This window comes from Leptonychotes weddellii, chromosome 4, assembly GCF_054177405.1.
Source record: "Leptonychotes weddellii isolate Sample4059 chromosome 4, ASM5417740v2, whole genome shotgun sequence".
NCBI classification, from domain to species: Eukaryota; Metazoa; Chordata; class Mammalia; order Carnivora; family Phocidae; genus Leptonychotes; species Leptonychotes weddellii.
Window position 1 is genome coordinate 160,846,378 of NC_138372.1, and position 17,078 is coordinate 160,863,455.

A 17,078-nucleotide genomic window follows, 5' to 3' on the forward strand; every position below is an offset into this window, starting at 1 on the left:
CCACTCGGATGCCCCCGCTCGTCTCTGAGCCTCTTAAAGGTAAGAGTTGGGTCTTTTTCAGCATTCCGTTCCCCAAATCAGCACACTGCCAACATACAGAAGGTGCTTACTTAATGTTTAAAAGCCGGAATGGAACACACTTCCAGAAAACTTAAGCTGCTGCTCCCTAGTTTCATTATTTCTTATTGGTCCAAGTCAGTCTATGGCTTTTGGAACTCAAGTAACTTGGGTTCAAAGATAAGGACACCAGGGCACCTGGGTCGCGCAGTCCATTAAGTGTCCGACTCTTGGTTTCCACTCAGATCCCGTGTCGGGCTCCACGATCGGTGCAGGGTCTGCTAAAGATTCTCTCCCTCTGTGTCCACCACCCCCCACTCTCTCTCTAAAACAAATAAATCTTTAAAATAAATAAATAAATGTTTTTAAATAAATAAAAGAAACAAAAAAGATAGGGATGCCATGCGTTTCTTAAAATTGCTGGTGTGCTTTTTGCAGAAGAAGGCTTGAGTGTCCTCAGGCGGCCACCAAGGGGTCTACAACTACCATCTATCTCTCTCTGTGCCCCGGAAGGCAGCACTAGGGCAGACCAAAGCTGCGGGGACTGGGGAGGGGCAGCTCAGACAACGTGTCCCGGACACACAGTCTACACAGGTGTTTGTCTTTGAGTGGGTGATGCTACTTGTGGGATTTATCGAAGGATGCAATCAGATATACGTGCACAGATGTTCATAACAGAATTACACACATATACTGGAAATAGTTCCAAGGGCCAACAGTAATCAAAGAATATGTGGCTCATTCATAGAGTAGGAAACTAGGCAGCCATTAAAATTTATGTTTTCAAGGAATATTTACTGTCATGAGAAAATGCTCACAATATAATATTATGTGGTCTACTATACATTACAGAATATATGAATATATACATACATGTATGTATATTTGAGAAAATAATACATATATATTTGGGAAAATACAGTATATGCACACACACACACACACACAGTATTCCTTCAATTCCAGATGGTAGCAATTTAAGACTCACTAGCCAAATTAACATCACATTTGGGGGTTGATAAACACTATAATATTAATAATAATATTGGTTGTAAAATATGTCCCAGTTTAGGAAGCATTAAAATGTAGGGGAAAACCCACCTTTGTTAGAAAAGAGAAAATAAAACTACATGATTTCAAATCTAGAAAAATAATGTATGTAAGTATACGTTAGACAATAATATAATGAAAAATTTGGGGCGCCTGGGTGGCTCAGTCAGTTAAGTGTCTGCCTTTGGCTCAGGTCATGATCCCAGAGTCCAGGATGGAGCCCCAGGTTCCCTGCTCAGCAGGGAATCTGCGTCTACCTATCCTTCTGCGCCTCCCCCCACTCATGCGTGCGCTCTCTCTCCCTCTCACACCCACTCGCGCTCTCTCAAAGTCTTTAAAAAATAATATAATGAAAAATTTCAAAATGATACTTATTTCTGGATTGCTTCTAGTTTCTGAATGGATACTATCTCCTCCATCGAGATGCTCAGAGCCTGGTAGAGGAAGACAGATGTATGAGCCAATGTTAGCAAGGACTGCACGTATGTGACAATGTCTGCAGAGTTCAGAGTTCATAGCAGTCAATTCTATGAGAAGTGGTGAGGTATCAAGGAAGTTTTCATCCATGGTGATGCTTGAATTGAATCTTCAAAGGGGAGCAGAGGTAGATACTCTGCTCCCCTAGCCATGAGGGAAGGGCATCACACATGAAGGGAACAGCATGAACAAAGGCATGGCTTTTTCTAGGAACCACAAACCCTCTATGATTTGTTCACTAGCCATAAGGAATACCCATATGGGGTGATTAACTTTTGCAGCACTTGAAATATCTTATTCCCTACCATGCAAAGCTATTTCAAGATTTAGATGCCATGGGATGTAAAATACCTAGAACAGTTCATAGCACAAAACAGATGCTCAGGGGCGCCTCGGTGGCTCAGTTGGTTGGGGCGACTGCCTTCGGCTCGGGTCATGATCCTGGAGTCCCGGGATTGAGTCCCGCATCGGGCTCCCTGCTCGGCGAGGAGCCTGCTTCTCCCTCTGACCCTCCCCCCTCTCATGTGCTCTCTCTCATTCTCGCTCTCTCAAAAAATAGATAAATCTTTAAAAAAAAAAAAAAAACAGATGCTCAAAAAAACCCTGTGAAATGAATGAATGAAGAAATATAACTCAGGATTCACCTTTTTCAGTCAACCATCATCTTTATGCCGTTCCTTTATCTTCTGTTTTTAAGAAAATCTTTCCTTGGTAGGGTTATCACTGGTTACTCAACGTCAACGTCAATGAGTTAGATTCAAATGCCTAAGAGACTCTTAAAATTTACTGAACTAAGAAACAAAAAGCTGAATTTTTATTTCATCTCTATTTACTAGCCTTGTGACCTCAGACAAATGGCTTGAATTCTCTGGATCGTGGGGATTTTCTCATCTGTAAAATAGAGATAATTATATCCCCCTAGCCCTTACAGTATTGAGAGGCTCATATTAGTTAATAAATGTGAGAGCTATTTTGTGACATCTACAATTCTATATGGCTACAAGAGATTATCACTTTATAAATCACGGGAAAACTAGAATCAATAATTTGCCCAAGGGTGTGGGAAATGGCAAAATGAGACTCTTGATCTAATTTCTCATCTCTGTCTATATTAACACACTCTCACCCGGAGCCCTCTGTTGAGGTAGAAAGTCAGGGAAAGAGCAAAAAGGTTTGCGCAGAAGAGGGGTTCCAAATCTCACTGTTTTTGCTTGATCTCGTAACTTTGTCCTCATCGGTCCTCCTCTTCTGTTGCCTTCTTAGGGAGACATGCAACCAAGGGGGCACAAATCTATGCATAAAGGCTATTTCTTCTGCTGGCTAACAGCTGCCAGGCCCCTGTATGGGGAGAACAGCCAGGTCAGGCTTGGGAGGCCAAAGCCAACACAGGTTTGTATAGCCCATCCACCCTTCGCTATGATTCCCTCTTCCTTCACAGGCCAGGATGTGAGCATTCATCTTTTTGGGTTCTTCAACAGTTAGTGCCCAGGACCCTTCTCAGGCCGTATATCATGGCACTGGAGGCAATAGGTACAGACAAAAGTCATCACTTGTGTTGACGTGGTGTGAAGAGGATGATTAATGAAAGTCACACACGGCCGCCCAGCTTCTGACTTACCTAAGCTCACTAAAGTCGCTGACTTGGCTGTTTCTCATGGGCCATCTTTCCCACCCCTTTCCCCACCACTGCTCTCAATAATGGCTTCAGCTCTGGGAGTCTTATTTTGAAAGGAAGGGAGGGAAAACATTCATTGTCATCACGGAAATCACACCAGAGTCTCTGACAAGTCTATTCGCTCGACTTCTCATTCTCTGATCACTGCTGCTTTTCTTGAATTTGAAAGCCATTCGCTCATTTAACAAATATCTGTGAGTAGCTGCTCTCGGTGCTTGCGATACTTCAGTAAATAAAACATACAAAATAGCTCTGGCCCTGGTGAAGTGGACAGTCTCGTAACAGAAGCTAGGTATTAACAAGTAAACTGTAATTATGCTGGAGGTGGTAAGTGCTATTGGGGGGGGAGGGCAGAGAATGGAGAATGGGAGAAAAGTACTGGGGTAAGGGGTCAGTTGCAATTTTAATTAGAGCAGTCGAAGTAAGGCTCATTGATAAGATGATGTTTGAGCAAAACTTGAAGGAAATAAGGGCATTAGCCAACCAGATATCTGAGGGAAGAGTGTGCTAAGGAGTAGGAACACCCATTGCAAAAGCCCCAAGGTGGAAACATGTCTGAATTTCTTGCAGAACAGCAATGAAGCTAGTGGGGCTGGGGCAGCATGCATGAGGGGTAAAGAGAGTAGGGATGAGATCAGAAAGAAAAGAAGGGTTGGGTCACATAGAGTCTTTAGGACATTATGGGAACACCAGCTTTTTCTTAGTATGAGATAGAAGTCCCTGGAAGGTTTTGATCTAATTTATGCTGTAAATGAGTCGCCCTAGCTATCATTTGAGAATAGACAACGGATTGTGCAAGGAGAGGAAGGGAGCCCAATCCAGGTGGGAAATGACAGTGACTTCGACCTGCTAACAGTGAAGAGCTGAACAATCACCAAATCCTCGATACACTGTATCTCATTGAGCTTAAGATGCCAGTTTGTGGGACACAGTCCTAATTTGGAGATATTAAAAGGTGACATAATCTGTATCTTGGTATCCAGGAAACATGGTATTTTTAAGTTGAACTGGAGGGTTGCTGGCAGATTTGAAGTGGGGGTAAGAGAGAAAGAGGAGTCAAGGATGTCTCCAAGGTGTGTGGCCTGGACAACTGGAAGGCTGCCCTTGGCTGAGATGATGATGAGGATGAGCACAGGAGGGGCCCACTGGGAGTGCTGGCTCAGGTGCTGATCAGAACAGTTTGGGACATGTGGAATTTAGGTATCTATTAAAAATACAAGTGAGAATGCCTGTAGGCAATTGATTATATGAGTTCAAAAGAGGTTTAGACCAGAGACAGAAATGTGAAGGGGCACCTGGGTGGCTCAGTCAGCTAACCATCCCACTCTTGATTTTCGCACAGGTCATGATTTCAGGGTCCTGAGATGGAGCCCAATGTCGGGCTCTGTACTCAGCGGGGAGTCTGCTTGAGATTCTCTCTCCCTCTACCCCTCCCCCTGCTCGCACGTGTGTGCACTCTCCCTCTAAATAATAAACAAATAAAATCTTAAAAAAATAATAATAATTGAAGGCAAAAGACCAAATGAGGTCACCAAAGGATGGAGCGTAGTTAAGAAAAAGGGGGCCCGGGTATGGGGCCCAGGGCCTTCCAACATAAGAGGTCTGGGTGGAAAAAAGAAACCAGCAAAGGACACTGAGGTGAGGTAAACAAGTGAAAAAAGAAGAAATAACAGAAATAACTGACAATGGCCACAAGTTCTGGATTGGTGTGGAGAAGAGGGAAAACCAACCTCTATAAATGCTTCTAAAATAGATATAACAAAAATGGCTTGGGGCGCCTGGGTGGCTCAGATGGTTAAGCGTCTGCCTTTAGCTCAGGTCATGATCTCAGGGTCCTGGGATCGAGTCCCGCATCGGGCTCCCTGCTTGGTGGGGAGCCTGCTTCTCCCTCTCCCTCTACTGTTCCCCCTGCTTGTGCTCTCTCACTCTCTCTGTCAAATAAATAAATAAAATCTTTATTTAAAAAAAAAATGGCTCATTTCTGTGCTCAGTCGACGAGAGGCGACTGGCCGGCACGGGACTGCGGCAGGAAGGGCCAGAGCCAAGAGAAGCTAACGTGTGAAAAGAAGAGGGGACCACGTCAATTTTTATACTTTTCATTCAATGCATTTCTTCTGAAGCCACCTTGCTCTAGGAAAGATTTAGGGTGGTTTGTGAGAAAGCGCTTGTTTGCATTGAGCATTTTTAACCTTATGAAGCAGTTCTGCCTCCCGCCCTAGTGTTCTCCCTATCACTTACTCAGCACACGCTGTCCCCCATTCATTCATTGATCCCTTCCTGCCACAATACTTATTGACAACACCGTGAGCCCGTGTTCCAAGTGCTGGGTCTGACGGCTGACTTGAAGACACTCGATTCAAGCTTTTCCAGCTTGAAGCCAGTCCAGACACAAGACTAAGCATGCCGCAAGCTAATTTCTTGGACACTCACAAAACCCTGTATTTCAATTCACAAAATGGAGAGAAGAAACCGAGGACACAGAAGCCATGGGTAGTCCGACCAGCGAGCACCAAAAGCTCCCATGCTAAATCAGGTCCACACAGTCGCTGAGCTCATCTATCCTTCCTGAGGTAGGCAGGGCAAGGAGGAAGTCACCAACAGTAATGGCAGCCATCGTGCACAGTGCCTTTCATGTTTAAAATCAATTTTCCTATCTTGCGTGTAAGTTAAACTCTATGGCAGCATTGAGAAGGGAGTACAGTTGGCATCCTGCCTTGGAGGAAGAAGCAAAGGCTCCAGGGAGGTGGTTTCCCCAAGAGGCATAGCTAGGAGGGGGCTCAGCTGGAACTCAAGCCCCCGTCTTCGGATGATTTGTAGCCAGCAGTGGGTTGGGTGCTTGGGGGAAGCTACCAACAGATAAACGGTAAAGGGCCTGCCTCAAAACAAGAACTAGGCAAGTGAGGGAGCCAGGAAACAGCTGGGAGGAGACAAGGCTTTGAGTAGGGCCAGGGAGCAGGCACTCAGGGACAGATAGGGAGGAGCATGGCACGTCCCTAAGTAGGTTTTGAAGGGGAGCCCAAACCACGTACTGCTGTCAAGAAAGCAGCCAAAGAAACCTCAGCACCTAGGTGGCAGGCCCAGCAGAGGGAAGCCAATGGTCCTGGGTATTAGGCCCACCAACTGTCCCGGCCTGCCCAGGACCGAGGTGATTTCTGGGACGTGGGACTTTCAGTCTCGAAACCAGGAAAATCCCAGGCACACCAGGACAAGCTGGGCAGTCTGGTTAGCGTGCCAGCTCTGTGAACCTGGGGCACGCTTCTTCCCCCACTTCTGATCTTCCTCTCCACTAAAGTCGGTGTAAGAATGGGGCCCTGACAGGTTTATCAGGAGATTTTAGTGAAATAAGCGAAAAATCCTTAACATACCATCTGGCACTTGGAAGGCATTCCACCAATGGCCGCTATTATTTTTCCTGTGAAGTTATGAAAACGAGACTTTCGACTGCACTTTTCTCACCGTTCCTGAAGCTGAAACGCAGTCTCCAGAGTCCTCCCAGAAACAGCTCTCCCAGGAGCTGTGTTTGGAGCCAGCTGGTAGGGATCTTCGTAAGCACCGGAAACACTGAGACGCTGAGGCTGCACTGTAGACAGAGCAAGTGAAACCCAGCTGTGGGTTCCTCGGTCCTCCAGCTGCTCCTTGAAAGTTTCTGCAACTACCAAGATAAGGCCTATCCTAGATCGGCTTCACCGCTGGAAAAGTTTAGCACACCAGGTTGACCCCGGGGATAACAGGGAAGCCAACCGAGTTTCCCCGGGAACAGCCCACATACCAGGAGCTCAGGGCTCTTAACCTACCTCTGTTCACCCCAGACTGCACGCCGTCCTCCTGCCCGCCCAGCACATTCCCACAAGAACTGAAGGGTCTCTAGCTAATCGGATGCCATCACGGTCACTAACCCCTGGCATTCAAGGTTAAGTGTCCCCACTACAAATCACATTTTAATTTCCAGGAGTATGAACCCACAGCTCTGTCACAAACAGAAAACTCAGGCCCCATACAGAAAACCATTCTCTCTCCCTCTCTAGGTAGAAGTCCCCGCTTTGAAGCTCTGCATTACGCTGTAGGCCGTGTGTTCCTTGGGCCTCGACTACTGTCATGTTGATTGCATTGCAATGTACTCATCTATCGAAGTGCCTGCACAGCTCCTGGAAGACAGAAGACAATGACATGCTTCCTCCACCGAGATGGAATATAGCATCTAGTCGTTGAGAACACCACTGCCCAACTGCTAATGGAAACAGGGCTTCCTATTAGGGTAATAAAAAAATGGTCTAAAATGGACTGTGGTGATGTTTTCTCATCTCCGCCAAATATACCAAAAACCACTCAACTGTTCACCTTAAATGGGCGAATTGCAGAGTATGTGAATTATATCTCGATGAGGGTGTTTTTGAAAAGACTGACAGCGAGAACACTCTGCCTCTGCTTCCCCGCCTCTCTGCTTGCCCTGTGATCCGGAGTAAGTTTCATGATTTCTCTGTGTCTCAGGTTCTTCACCTCTAAATTGGGTTAAAGCAATACCTACCTCAAAGGGCTGTTATGAAGAATGAAATTGACAATTATTGCTATTTCTTTCTTTATTTTGGGCGATTATTTGGGCGATGATTAAAGTATCAGAATAGCCCCTAGAACGTACAAAGCGGTATGTATAGGTAGGGGTGGTTACTTACCTTTCATCTCTGCGTTGCCAGAACACAGTTCAGTGCTTGACACACAGTAAGGGAATGATGAAGATTTATCAAATGTATGTCCCCTGAGTTCCTCCAGGAATCCAAACGTGAAACACGTTAGCCCACGCGCCTCCATCAGCAGAAAGAAGACTGGGCTTAGGAGTCAAATGACTTGAGTTCGAGTTTCTAATCACCTCCTTAGAGCAAGATGCCTTTGAACAAATCCTTTTCCCATTTACCCTGAGATTCAGCTCCCTCACCTGACAAAGCTGAAAATTGTTTCTACCGGCTTCAAAGGGTTGCTTCGAAGATGAGTTCACATATATGAATGCCCTTTAAAACTATACAGTGATGTACACATTTAAGTCCCCCCCAGAAATTGGTTCTGCCTTAAAAATGGCCCAAGTTTCTCTCTTACCACAAAAGCCCAATTGTGCTCGTCCACGCTCCCTTACTCATGCATCACTGTAGGAAGAGGGACCCAATATCAGACGCAAGCGAGGTCTGATGTAACTGGGCTCTGAGCACCAGGTTGGTCCTACTGTGCCGCGCTCTCGTTGGTCTAGGAACTCCAAAGAAATACTATTCCTTTAAATTTTGCCCCTTTGTGGCTCATGAATGAGTACATTCAGACAGCAGCTGTTGAGCTCAGCAGCAGAGAACTGTCCTGGGGCAGCATTCCCAGCATTGCCAGGGTAGGAGGCCTAATCAGGTGGGCCAGAAGCGCTAAAATCCCAATTCAAAAGTCTCTACTGCCATCTACTGGCCCTTGGGGGATTCCATTGGCAAAAAGCCAAGAAAGGACTTCTGGGTGAGAGAAAGGAGCTTTAGATTACCCCATACAGAATGGAAGGGACCTTACTGACCAATTAGTCCACCCCCCCATCTTCCAAATGGGGAAACTGTGGCACCAAGAGGTACAGGGGCTTGTCTATGTCTAGCCCATAGCTCCTAGATCCAGATCTTAGCTCTGCCCCATGCCATACTATTTCTATCTGAAAATATGAATGATCTGTGAAGCTGGCTTGGGGGTAGGGAGAGTTTCTGTAAGGCACCCCCTCCTCTCCATCTTCTGTTCCACTTTCTTCCTTTTGCACCAACAGCCCCGGACTAGACCTGCACTGACATCTTCTCCATCTAGAACCTAGATGACTCATCCTGCCCAGCAATCCCTATCAGAGACAAAATGTTAAACCATTCACTTGAAGGCATTTGCCTATATTTTTAAGAACACAAAGGCCAGAGCAGATCCTGTAGAGCAGACACTCAACATGCCCATACTGTAGACAAGGAGAATGTCTTGGGGACATCAAAGAATGTGCTGTGGCAGGAGGTCCCAAGGAGCCTGACATGAGGACCACTTGGGGATCGCTGACAACCTCCAAAGCCCAGGACATACCCCAGACCTATCAAACCAGAATCTCTGGGAAGGGAGACAGGTGACAGTAGTTTTGAAGACCTACCTGCCCACCCCCCGCCCCAGCCTTCCAGGTGATTCCAATATACAGACAGGTTTGGGAGCTGCTGACTCACTCAATTGGTAAGGGAGACAGTACCCCAGGCCTTTCCGTGCCAGGCCCTGAATAATAGTACTGCCCACATCTCAACTGACTGCATACACTTTAAAGACTTCTGCCAATTCCATGCTCGAACTATATTATTAATAACATTGTAAGTGACCCCTTTTTTATTTAAATCAATATGCTTTGAAGGGAACACTGTTACTTTCAGAGACGGAAAAGCAGTATCCACTTGCCACAAAACAAAATTCAAACCATAAAATTAAATACACTTAAATACAAAAATTAAAAATGTACAATTGTGTATGAAATAAAGCTCTTTCATTTTTCAGTTTTGGAGCTATTGCTTCCTGAGAGCAAAGAAAGTACTCCTCTCTGCTCCTGACGAGACAGAGAGAATGCAGCAAAAATACACCTTGGAGCAGTGACTTGTGTGTTCAACTGGCGCCCCTGTGTGTGTCTGCCATTTCTGCCCTCTGTGGTTCCGTCTCTCTCCAGCCCCGCTCCAGGGCTTCTGGGGAACACTCCCGTCAGGATCCTCCATGTTGTAAGTCCCGGGCCCGGGGACTGTGGGTTCTCAGCCAGACTGCAACAGCATCCTGCCCAGGCTCTTATCCAACAGCTGGGTCACCCTCACGCATTACTAAGAGCAACAGACATTCTTTTTGCGTTGCTCTAGCCGGTTCTCGATTGGCTGGCCCACCTGTTGGAGTGGAACTGTCAGCTCTTTGTCCCCCAGCCTGCAGACCAACGCCACGACCCACATTTCCTGCAGGTGAGTGTCATCATGCTGCTTGCTCGGAACACAGCTGTTTGGCAAAGGCGAGCAGCAGATGTGAAGCCCGGGCCCCAACTGTGCTTGGCAGCAGTATCCGCAATCCCACTGACCCACAGCAGCTGAGAGCGGCTGTCTTAAATGAACAAAAAGAGGGTTAATTAGCAATTACTGCGGATGACACAATTTGTGTCTGTTTTGAAAATATTTGGGAATCAGTTTTATACCACCTGGAAGTACATTGGTTGTCCAATTTTTCCCCAATCAAATAAAATCATCACCTGTACACCTTTAAAGGCAAAACTTTTTTAAACTAATTACCACCTTAACATATGGTCAGTGTATATAATTAAGGAAAAGCAGAAAAGCAAAAAGAAGTAAAAAGCACTGGTTGTCCCACCATCTATACAAAAACCATTATTAATCCACATCATGATCCTTCTCTCTTGATTGTTTACCTTATTTCACATTTTTTTAAAGACTTTATTTATTTATTTGTCAGAGAGAGATAGCTCAAGCAGGGGGAGTAACAAGCAGAGGGAGAAGCAGGCTCCCCCCTGAGCAAAGAACCCGATGCTGGACTTGATCCCAGGACCTTGGGATCATGACCTGAGCTGAAGGCAGACGCCTAATCGACTGAGCTACCCAGGTGTCCCTATTTCACATTTTTATCCAAAAATAAGTACATACAAAACACCCCACTTTGTATCATTTGTTTCCCATAGCAACATATCATAACCACTCTGTCATTCAATGTTCCTATATGACATAACTGTAATGAACGCCAAAACTTCATTACAAATGAGTAAGATAACATGAAGAGAGCAAGAGAATTAATGTATTGAGTATCCTAAATATTGGATATTGCATCACCCATTTTAAAGATGTAAAAACAAAGGTAAATGAGTGGCCAGTTAATGGTGGAACAGAGATGCCCACCAAGCTCGTTTCCAACCGAAACTCCCACATACCCCTGTTGACTTTTCATGCCTGATCATAAGACTCACCTTGAAAATCTGAATTTTTAACATTAGCACATTTGATCATAAACTGAACTCCAAATAAGAACCCAAGAAGAGCCACCTGGGGTAGCTGATGACCATTATCCAGAAGAACAAGTTGAGTAGGATTTTGCCTCTGATGGAGACAGCCGGGATCAGATGGGGTTTCTTGCTCTGTCAACAATCATACGTGTCAAGATTGGAAAAGAATTCTGGACTAGATATCAGGAGATCTGAGTTTTGTTCTCACCTCCTCCGTTCACCAGCCAAAAAGTCATGGCCAAGCCAAGACACTCAATTTATCTGGACTTCAGTTTCCTCAACTCTGTGCCGGGGTAACACGACTGCTCTGCCAAGCTCAGAAGGTTCTAAACAATAAATGAAACAACGAAGCACTATGCAAACATAAGAGATGCTTACAAATTCCTTTACAGATCTATCAACAGAGAATTTATCTAACACTAGAAAATACATCAAAGAATTTTAAATAGGGAAGGAAACTCTGAAGCCAACTAATTTTAGAAATAAGGAAACTGACTTCCTGAGAAGTTAGGAGGTCGGCTCAGAGTTTCACAATGAGTTAGGAGCCCAGCTAGCGCCAGAAGCCAGCGTTGGGATTCCCAGGGCCATCTTCCTTTTATAAGGCCCCCTTGGAGGCGATGAACGTCCCCAACATTCTCACAAAAATGGGTGGAAGGCAATTCAGTTCATTTCCATTTACTTTGGCTCAATAAAAAATGAACATCTGCCACATAGGGTGACCTCCTCAGTCATCGATGTCCAGCCCTGATTTGTTCTACCTAACTACCTCAACTTCTTTCAACCTTTTAGGTTGTAGGTTTCTCACCTAAGAAGAGCTGCCTGAAAGGAACAGGGAAAAAAACATAGAGAAACTTGGGGCTTGTGTTTTGCACGTGCTGGGAGCTCTTGGACCAGAAGCCAGACACAGGCTTCTCCTGAATGGGACCTGAAGTTGTCTGGTCAACTGAATACATCCCAGGCATCTGGAGAGCCGCCAGAGCTGGGAGAATTGGTTACAGAGTCACAGAGCAGAGAGGCCCCATCACATGAAAGTCACTTCCAGCTTGGAACGGATTGCAAATTCCTGCCTTCTGACCGGTGTTTCAGATGACTGGGAGCTGGCCTGTCTGTGGGCAGTCACCAAAGCAGCAGAAGGAAGTCAGGGGGAGCAGAGGCATCCAATACCCTGACCCGAGACCCACAATCACAGAAAACGGGACTCGTGGTGCTCCACCAAGCCTTGCCTTGACTTAAGGGTTTTGATCAAAAAAAAATCAAGTTTCAATTTGCCTTCATTTTGAAACACAGACAGCATTTGTCTTCTAACAGCACAGAGGCTCTCCTGCCCCAACCTGGAGTCTTTCCAAACTGTCCGCAAGGCACAGATGAGGATGACAGGGTTTCACACATACATGTCAGAGCCTCTTAACGCTTACTGTGTGCCAAGCACGGTGCTAAGTGTTTCACGTGCCCTGACTCATCTAATCCTCACACTTAAGCTCAGGAGTGAGGCATCAGTATCACTATTACAGCCAAGCAACCTGGGACGGTTAAGTAACTTGTACAAGGTCAGCAACGGGTAACTGACAATGGAGGAACCTCACCCAGTCTGCCTGACTCCAAAGCCCAAGCTGCACTGATAAGAGGCCTCACAGCCCTCTACCAGGCAGAAAGACCTCCAAATCAAGAGAAGAGCATTAAGGATTTGGCCTCTGTTTTGTTGATTCCAGGACCATCTCAATTCCCAACCACCCATTACAAGGTTTCATGGCCTTGTAAGCTTCTGGAAAGCTTTCCTTATGTCAAAATGTTTCGTCACCCTTCATCCCTGCCTCTGCACACCACAGTCCTCCCAGCTACCAAACTGCCCCCTGAGAAGCCGGCCTCGGGCCCCGTTCCCATGAAACAGATCCGCTGCCATCACAAAGGGATTTCTGTCTGACCTCCATCCTTCTGATCACAGTTTAAGCAGAATGCTTCTTGCCCTCATCAACGTGAAAGAGCACGATTGTCCTCAATTTCATGTTGCCCCCACAGTTACAATATGTGCTTACATCTGGCGGTGTAAAACATGATTAAATTTTTTCCCAAAACCCCAGGGCTGGAAGGGGCTTGGAAATTTTATCTTGTACTTCCTCCTGCCTTCAGACAGGATGCTCCCCTACCCACCCCGACACCCACCCCACTAAACGAACATAACAGAAACACCCAGTGAGATCTGTAGGAAAACTGAGTATGACTAAGGCCACCTTACATACTTGGAAAGCAAGGCAGAGTGACCGATCTGAAGTCCCTCAAGTAGACTGTGGGGAAGGCAGGCACTGGGCCTCCCAGAGGGAGCTCTGGTCCCACACAGCCGTTCCCACAGCATCGAAGCCCTCCCACCCACTACACGCTGTAGACACGATGAAGGTACACGGACATGTGGGCAAAGTATCTTCACACAGGCATTCAGTTTCATTTACCCAACATTATCAGCACTGTGCTAGGGATACAGAGACAGGTACATCAGATTGCCACCTCCCAGAAGCTCAGGCAGAGGCCTCAGAATCAATAACCACCTCCGTAACAGACTGACCTTGAGCGCCCTCTGCGGGCAAAGCCGTGCCTTCTGAGCTGGGTTGATAGGGACTGTCCTACATCTGCCTGGTCCCTGACGTTCCACAATGCTCTGTAGTACACGGAGCATGAAGCAGGCTTCAGGGGGAGTCCTAGCCCAGCTCTGCTGCCCACCAGTTGAGCAGCTATGGGCAAATGACCTGCATGGATTGAAGCCCGGTTTTCTCATACCTAAGAGCAGGGTTAATAATACTTTGTAGTAGGCTGAATGGTGGCCCCCCTAAAATATGTCCACATCGTAACCTCCAGAAGCTATCGATGTGACCTTGGTTGAGAAAGGAGCTTTTGTGGATGTAATGAAGTTAAGGATCTTGAGATCACCCTGGATTATCCAGGTGGGCCCTAAATCCAACAAGGATCTTCATGAGAGATACCAGGAAGGAAGAAGACACAGGGAAAATGGAAGAAGTCTGCCTGAAGACAAAGATAGAGATAGGATTTACAATCACAAGCCAAGAAATGCCTACAGCCAGCCACCAGAACCTGCAAGAGGCAAAGAAGGATTCTCCCCGAGCCTTTGGAGGGAGTGTGGCCCTGCTGGGACCTTAATTTCAGATTCTGGCCTCCAGAACTGTGAGAAAATAAATTTCCGGAGTTTTTTTTTAAGCCACTAAATTTGTGATGATTTGTTAAGGCAGCCCTAAGAAACACACCTATTTCATGGGCTGCTAGGCCTGGAAACTATCCTATCCTGGAGTCAGCCCTTCATTATATTATTGGTGTTATTCTTGCCCCGACTATGCTCAGAGTCAACTCAAGTCCCAGCTCATTCTGCCCATTCCTCCTGGAGACTGTCACCCTACCAAGAATCCAGAATAAAGGTTTTCATGTTTTCATTTAAGGTTGTTTATTTGTTGTTATTTACCCATTTCCTGTGGACACCGTTCAAAATAAGAGCCCCAAATTTTTATTCAAATGAATCTGGATGGGACCCAAAGACTGTACTTTAAAATACATTATACAACTCAGTACTACTAATAGAACACAATACTATTAATACGATATCTTGTCGCATATGTTTCTAAGACAAAAAGTGACTAATATTCAACCAGCACACTGACCAGCATCCTCTCTGCCCAGTTTGTGACTGGGTCATAATGGGTACCTATTCCTAACCTCGCCCCTGCCCCCAGGCCCTGCTCTTCCATCTCCATGGAAGGGGGAGTGTCACTGCAGTGTGGGGTAGACCTAGAACAGACCACGGAGAGGAACTAGTCCAGGGGGTTCAAGCTGTGTTTGGGAAAGCCAAGTTTGCACGGAGGAGCTTTGGGGAATGCATGTGGGAGCAGACAATGACAGGAAAGAGCCAGACAGGACCCTGGGAGTCCCACCTCCTTCACACAGAACTGCTCTTTTTATATCTTATAAACTTGGAATATGCATAGGATTCTTTTCTGGAAAAAAAATTTAAAGCACTTTGATGCTTTTTTAAAAACATACGTTTAGGGCGCTTGGGTGGCTCAGTTGGTTAAGCGACTGCCTTCGGCTCAGGTCATGATCCTGGAGTCCCGGGATCGAGTCCCGCATTGGGCTCCCTGCTCGGCGGGGAGTCTGCTTCTCCCTCTGACCCTCCCCACTCTCATGTGCTCTCTCTCTCTCTCTCTCATTCTCTCTCTCAAATAAATAAATAAATAATCTTTAAAAAAAAAAAACATACGTTTAAACTACTAATAGGACATGCTTCCTTTGCAGGTGGAAAACTGAGGTCCACAGAGCTGGAGTGGCATGCTCAGGATCACTGAGCAAGCGACTGAGAGCCAGGACCAGAAGGCTGGACTCGGAACGTTATCCAGGGACCGTCTGCTCCAGCCACAGCCACCCATCCCCACCGTGAGGCCTTAAGCACGGCCACTGCCGGCCCTGGGGCCCCTTTCCAGGTGCGAGAGCCCGCACACCTCTCAGGAGGTCCACGCCTGGGAAGGGTGGGGATGCCCAGGCAGTCCAGCCTCCAGGCCACTGGACCGGAGATCATGTCAGTGCCTGCGAAATCTTCCTCTCCACTCTACCTTTCTCCTTCCTGAGCGCTGACACCCAGGCCTTATCTCAGGTAAGGAAACATCCAGCTCGCAGGACTGCTGAAATGTTTCTTGGAATACAGTTGCAAGGCTCGTGTTTTCACGAAGAAAACGAAGAGGTGAAGCCACCCACCAATTACCACCGAGCTGGTTCTGAGAATGAGCCCTTATCTGCTCAGCCCCAGGTCTGGACCCAGGCTCTGGTGTCGGCCTCCCACCTGACCAATGGGACAGCCAGGAAAAGTCCAAGGCAGGGAGAGAGAGCCTAGCACACAAAAATGAAGGTGCAAAAAAAAAATAAACATTATCAAGAGAGCTGTGGCCTCAAAGCCCTGGGCCACCCCCCACTGCTGTGCCTGAGGGAAAAGACAATGAAGCACTGGCAGATGTAAGCCCCGGGCCCGGCGCCCCACGTGAGGCTTCTGGCATGGAGGGGACTCATGACAAACTGTAGTCAAGTTCAACATGCTTGTGCAGCATCTTCCCTCAAGGGACACCCAGGGCGGTGAGCAGGATACTAGGTGCATTTGCAATCTAAATGTTAGGAAGAGTCCAATAATAGTTCCAAGCAGAAGAAGAAAAAAAATTAAAGGTAACTCAGCCGTGGACCTGGAGCGGGAATGAGGGCCTGCCTGGGCCCGGCTGCTTCCTGAGTGTGTTCAGCCAGGAAGGGGAAGGAGAATCTGGGTACAAGCAAAAGGGAGGAGACATCATCCTAGGCAGGTGAAAAGAGCATCTGAAATCAGAGGCAGAAAAGTCAAAAGCACACCCAAAGCCATTAACAAAGAGACTGAGCTAGGATGGAAGTTTCTGGAATGGGTAATATTGATTGAGGACTTTCTATGCTAGGTGAAATTCTACGAACTTTATATGTATCATCTCAGTTAACCTCCACATAACCCTGGGAGGTATGGAATATAATCATTCCCCATGTAGGGATAAGAATACAGAGGCACAGAGAAGTTAAATAACTTGCCCAAGATCACATAGCTGGTAAGTGGCAGAGGTAGGATTTGAACACATTCTGGATTGAAAGTCCATGTTCTTAATCACACGTTATACTTGAAAGCGTTTGCCGTGGACAAGATGAAAAGGCTGGATTCGGTGCAGGCACTGCTTCGAATGGCGGGTGCACTCAATCCTTCTGCAGAAAAAAAAATGAAATCGTTGTCCCTATAAACAGAAAGTGAGAGCAGAG

General features: G+C 46.5%; 1 protein-coding gene across 10 annotated transcripts in view; it reads right to left on the reverse strand.

Annotated features, from left to right (window-relative positions):
• The window catches only part of LOC115942579 (uncharacterized), a 50,421-nt gene that overhangs the window by 22,271 nt on the left and 11,072 nt on the right, over nucleotides 1-17,078 (reverse strand). For 4 of the 10 annotated variants that reach the window (XR_014144424.1, XR_014144422.1, XR_014144421.1 and 1 more), the window contains 4 exons: nucleotides 16,857-17,024; nucleotides 6,716-10,356; nucleotides 2,229-2,922; nucleotides 2-1,541 (listed from right to left, as the gene is read on the reverse strand). Coding sequence is in view for 1 of the 10 variants with exons in the window: in XM_081816546.1 (XP_081672672.1) it covers nucleotides 10,170-10,360; nucleotides 11,232-11,399; nucleotides 11,476-11,503 (387 nt within the window). In the remaining 9 variants the exon portion in view is untranslated. Of the gene's footprint in view, nucleotide 1; nucleotides 1,542-2,228; nucleotides 2,923-6,715; nucleotides 10,361-11,231; nucleotides 13,383-13,824; nucleotides 16,831-16,856; nucleotides 17,025-17,078 lie in introns of those variants that run through there. The other 6 variants (XR_014144418.1, XR_014144420.1, XR_014144426.1 and 3 more) reach the window with 6 other exon arrangements.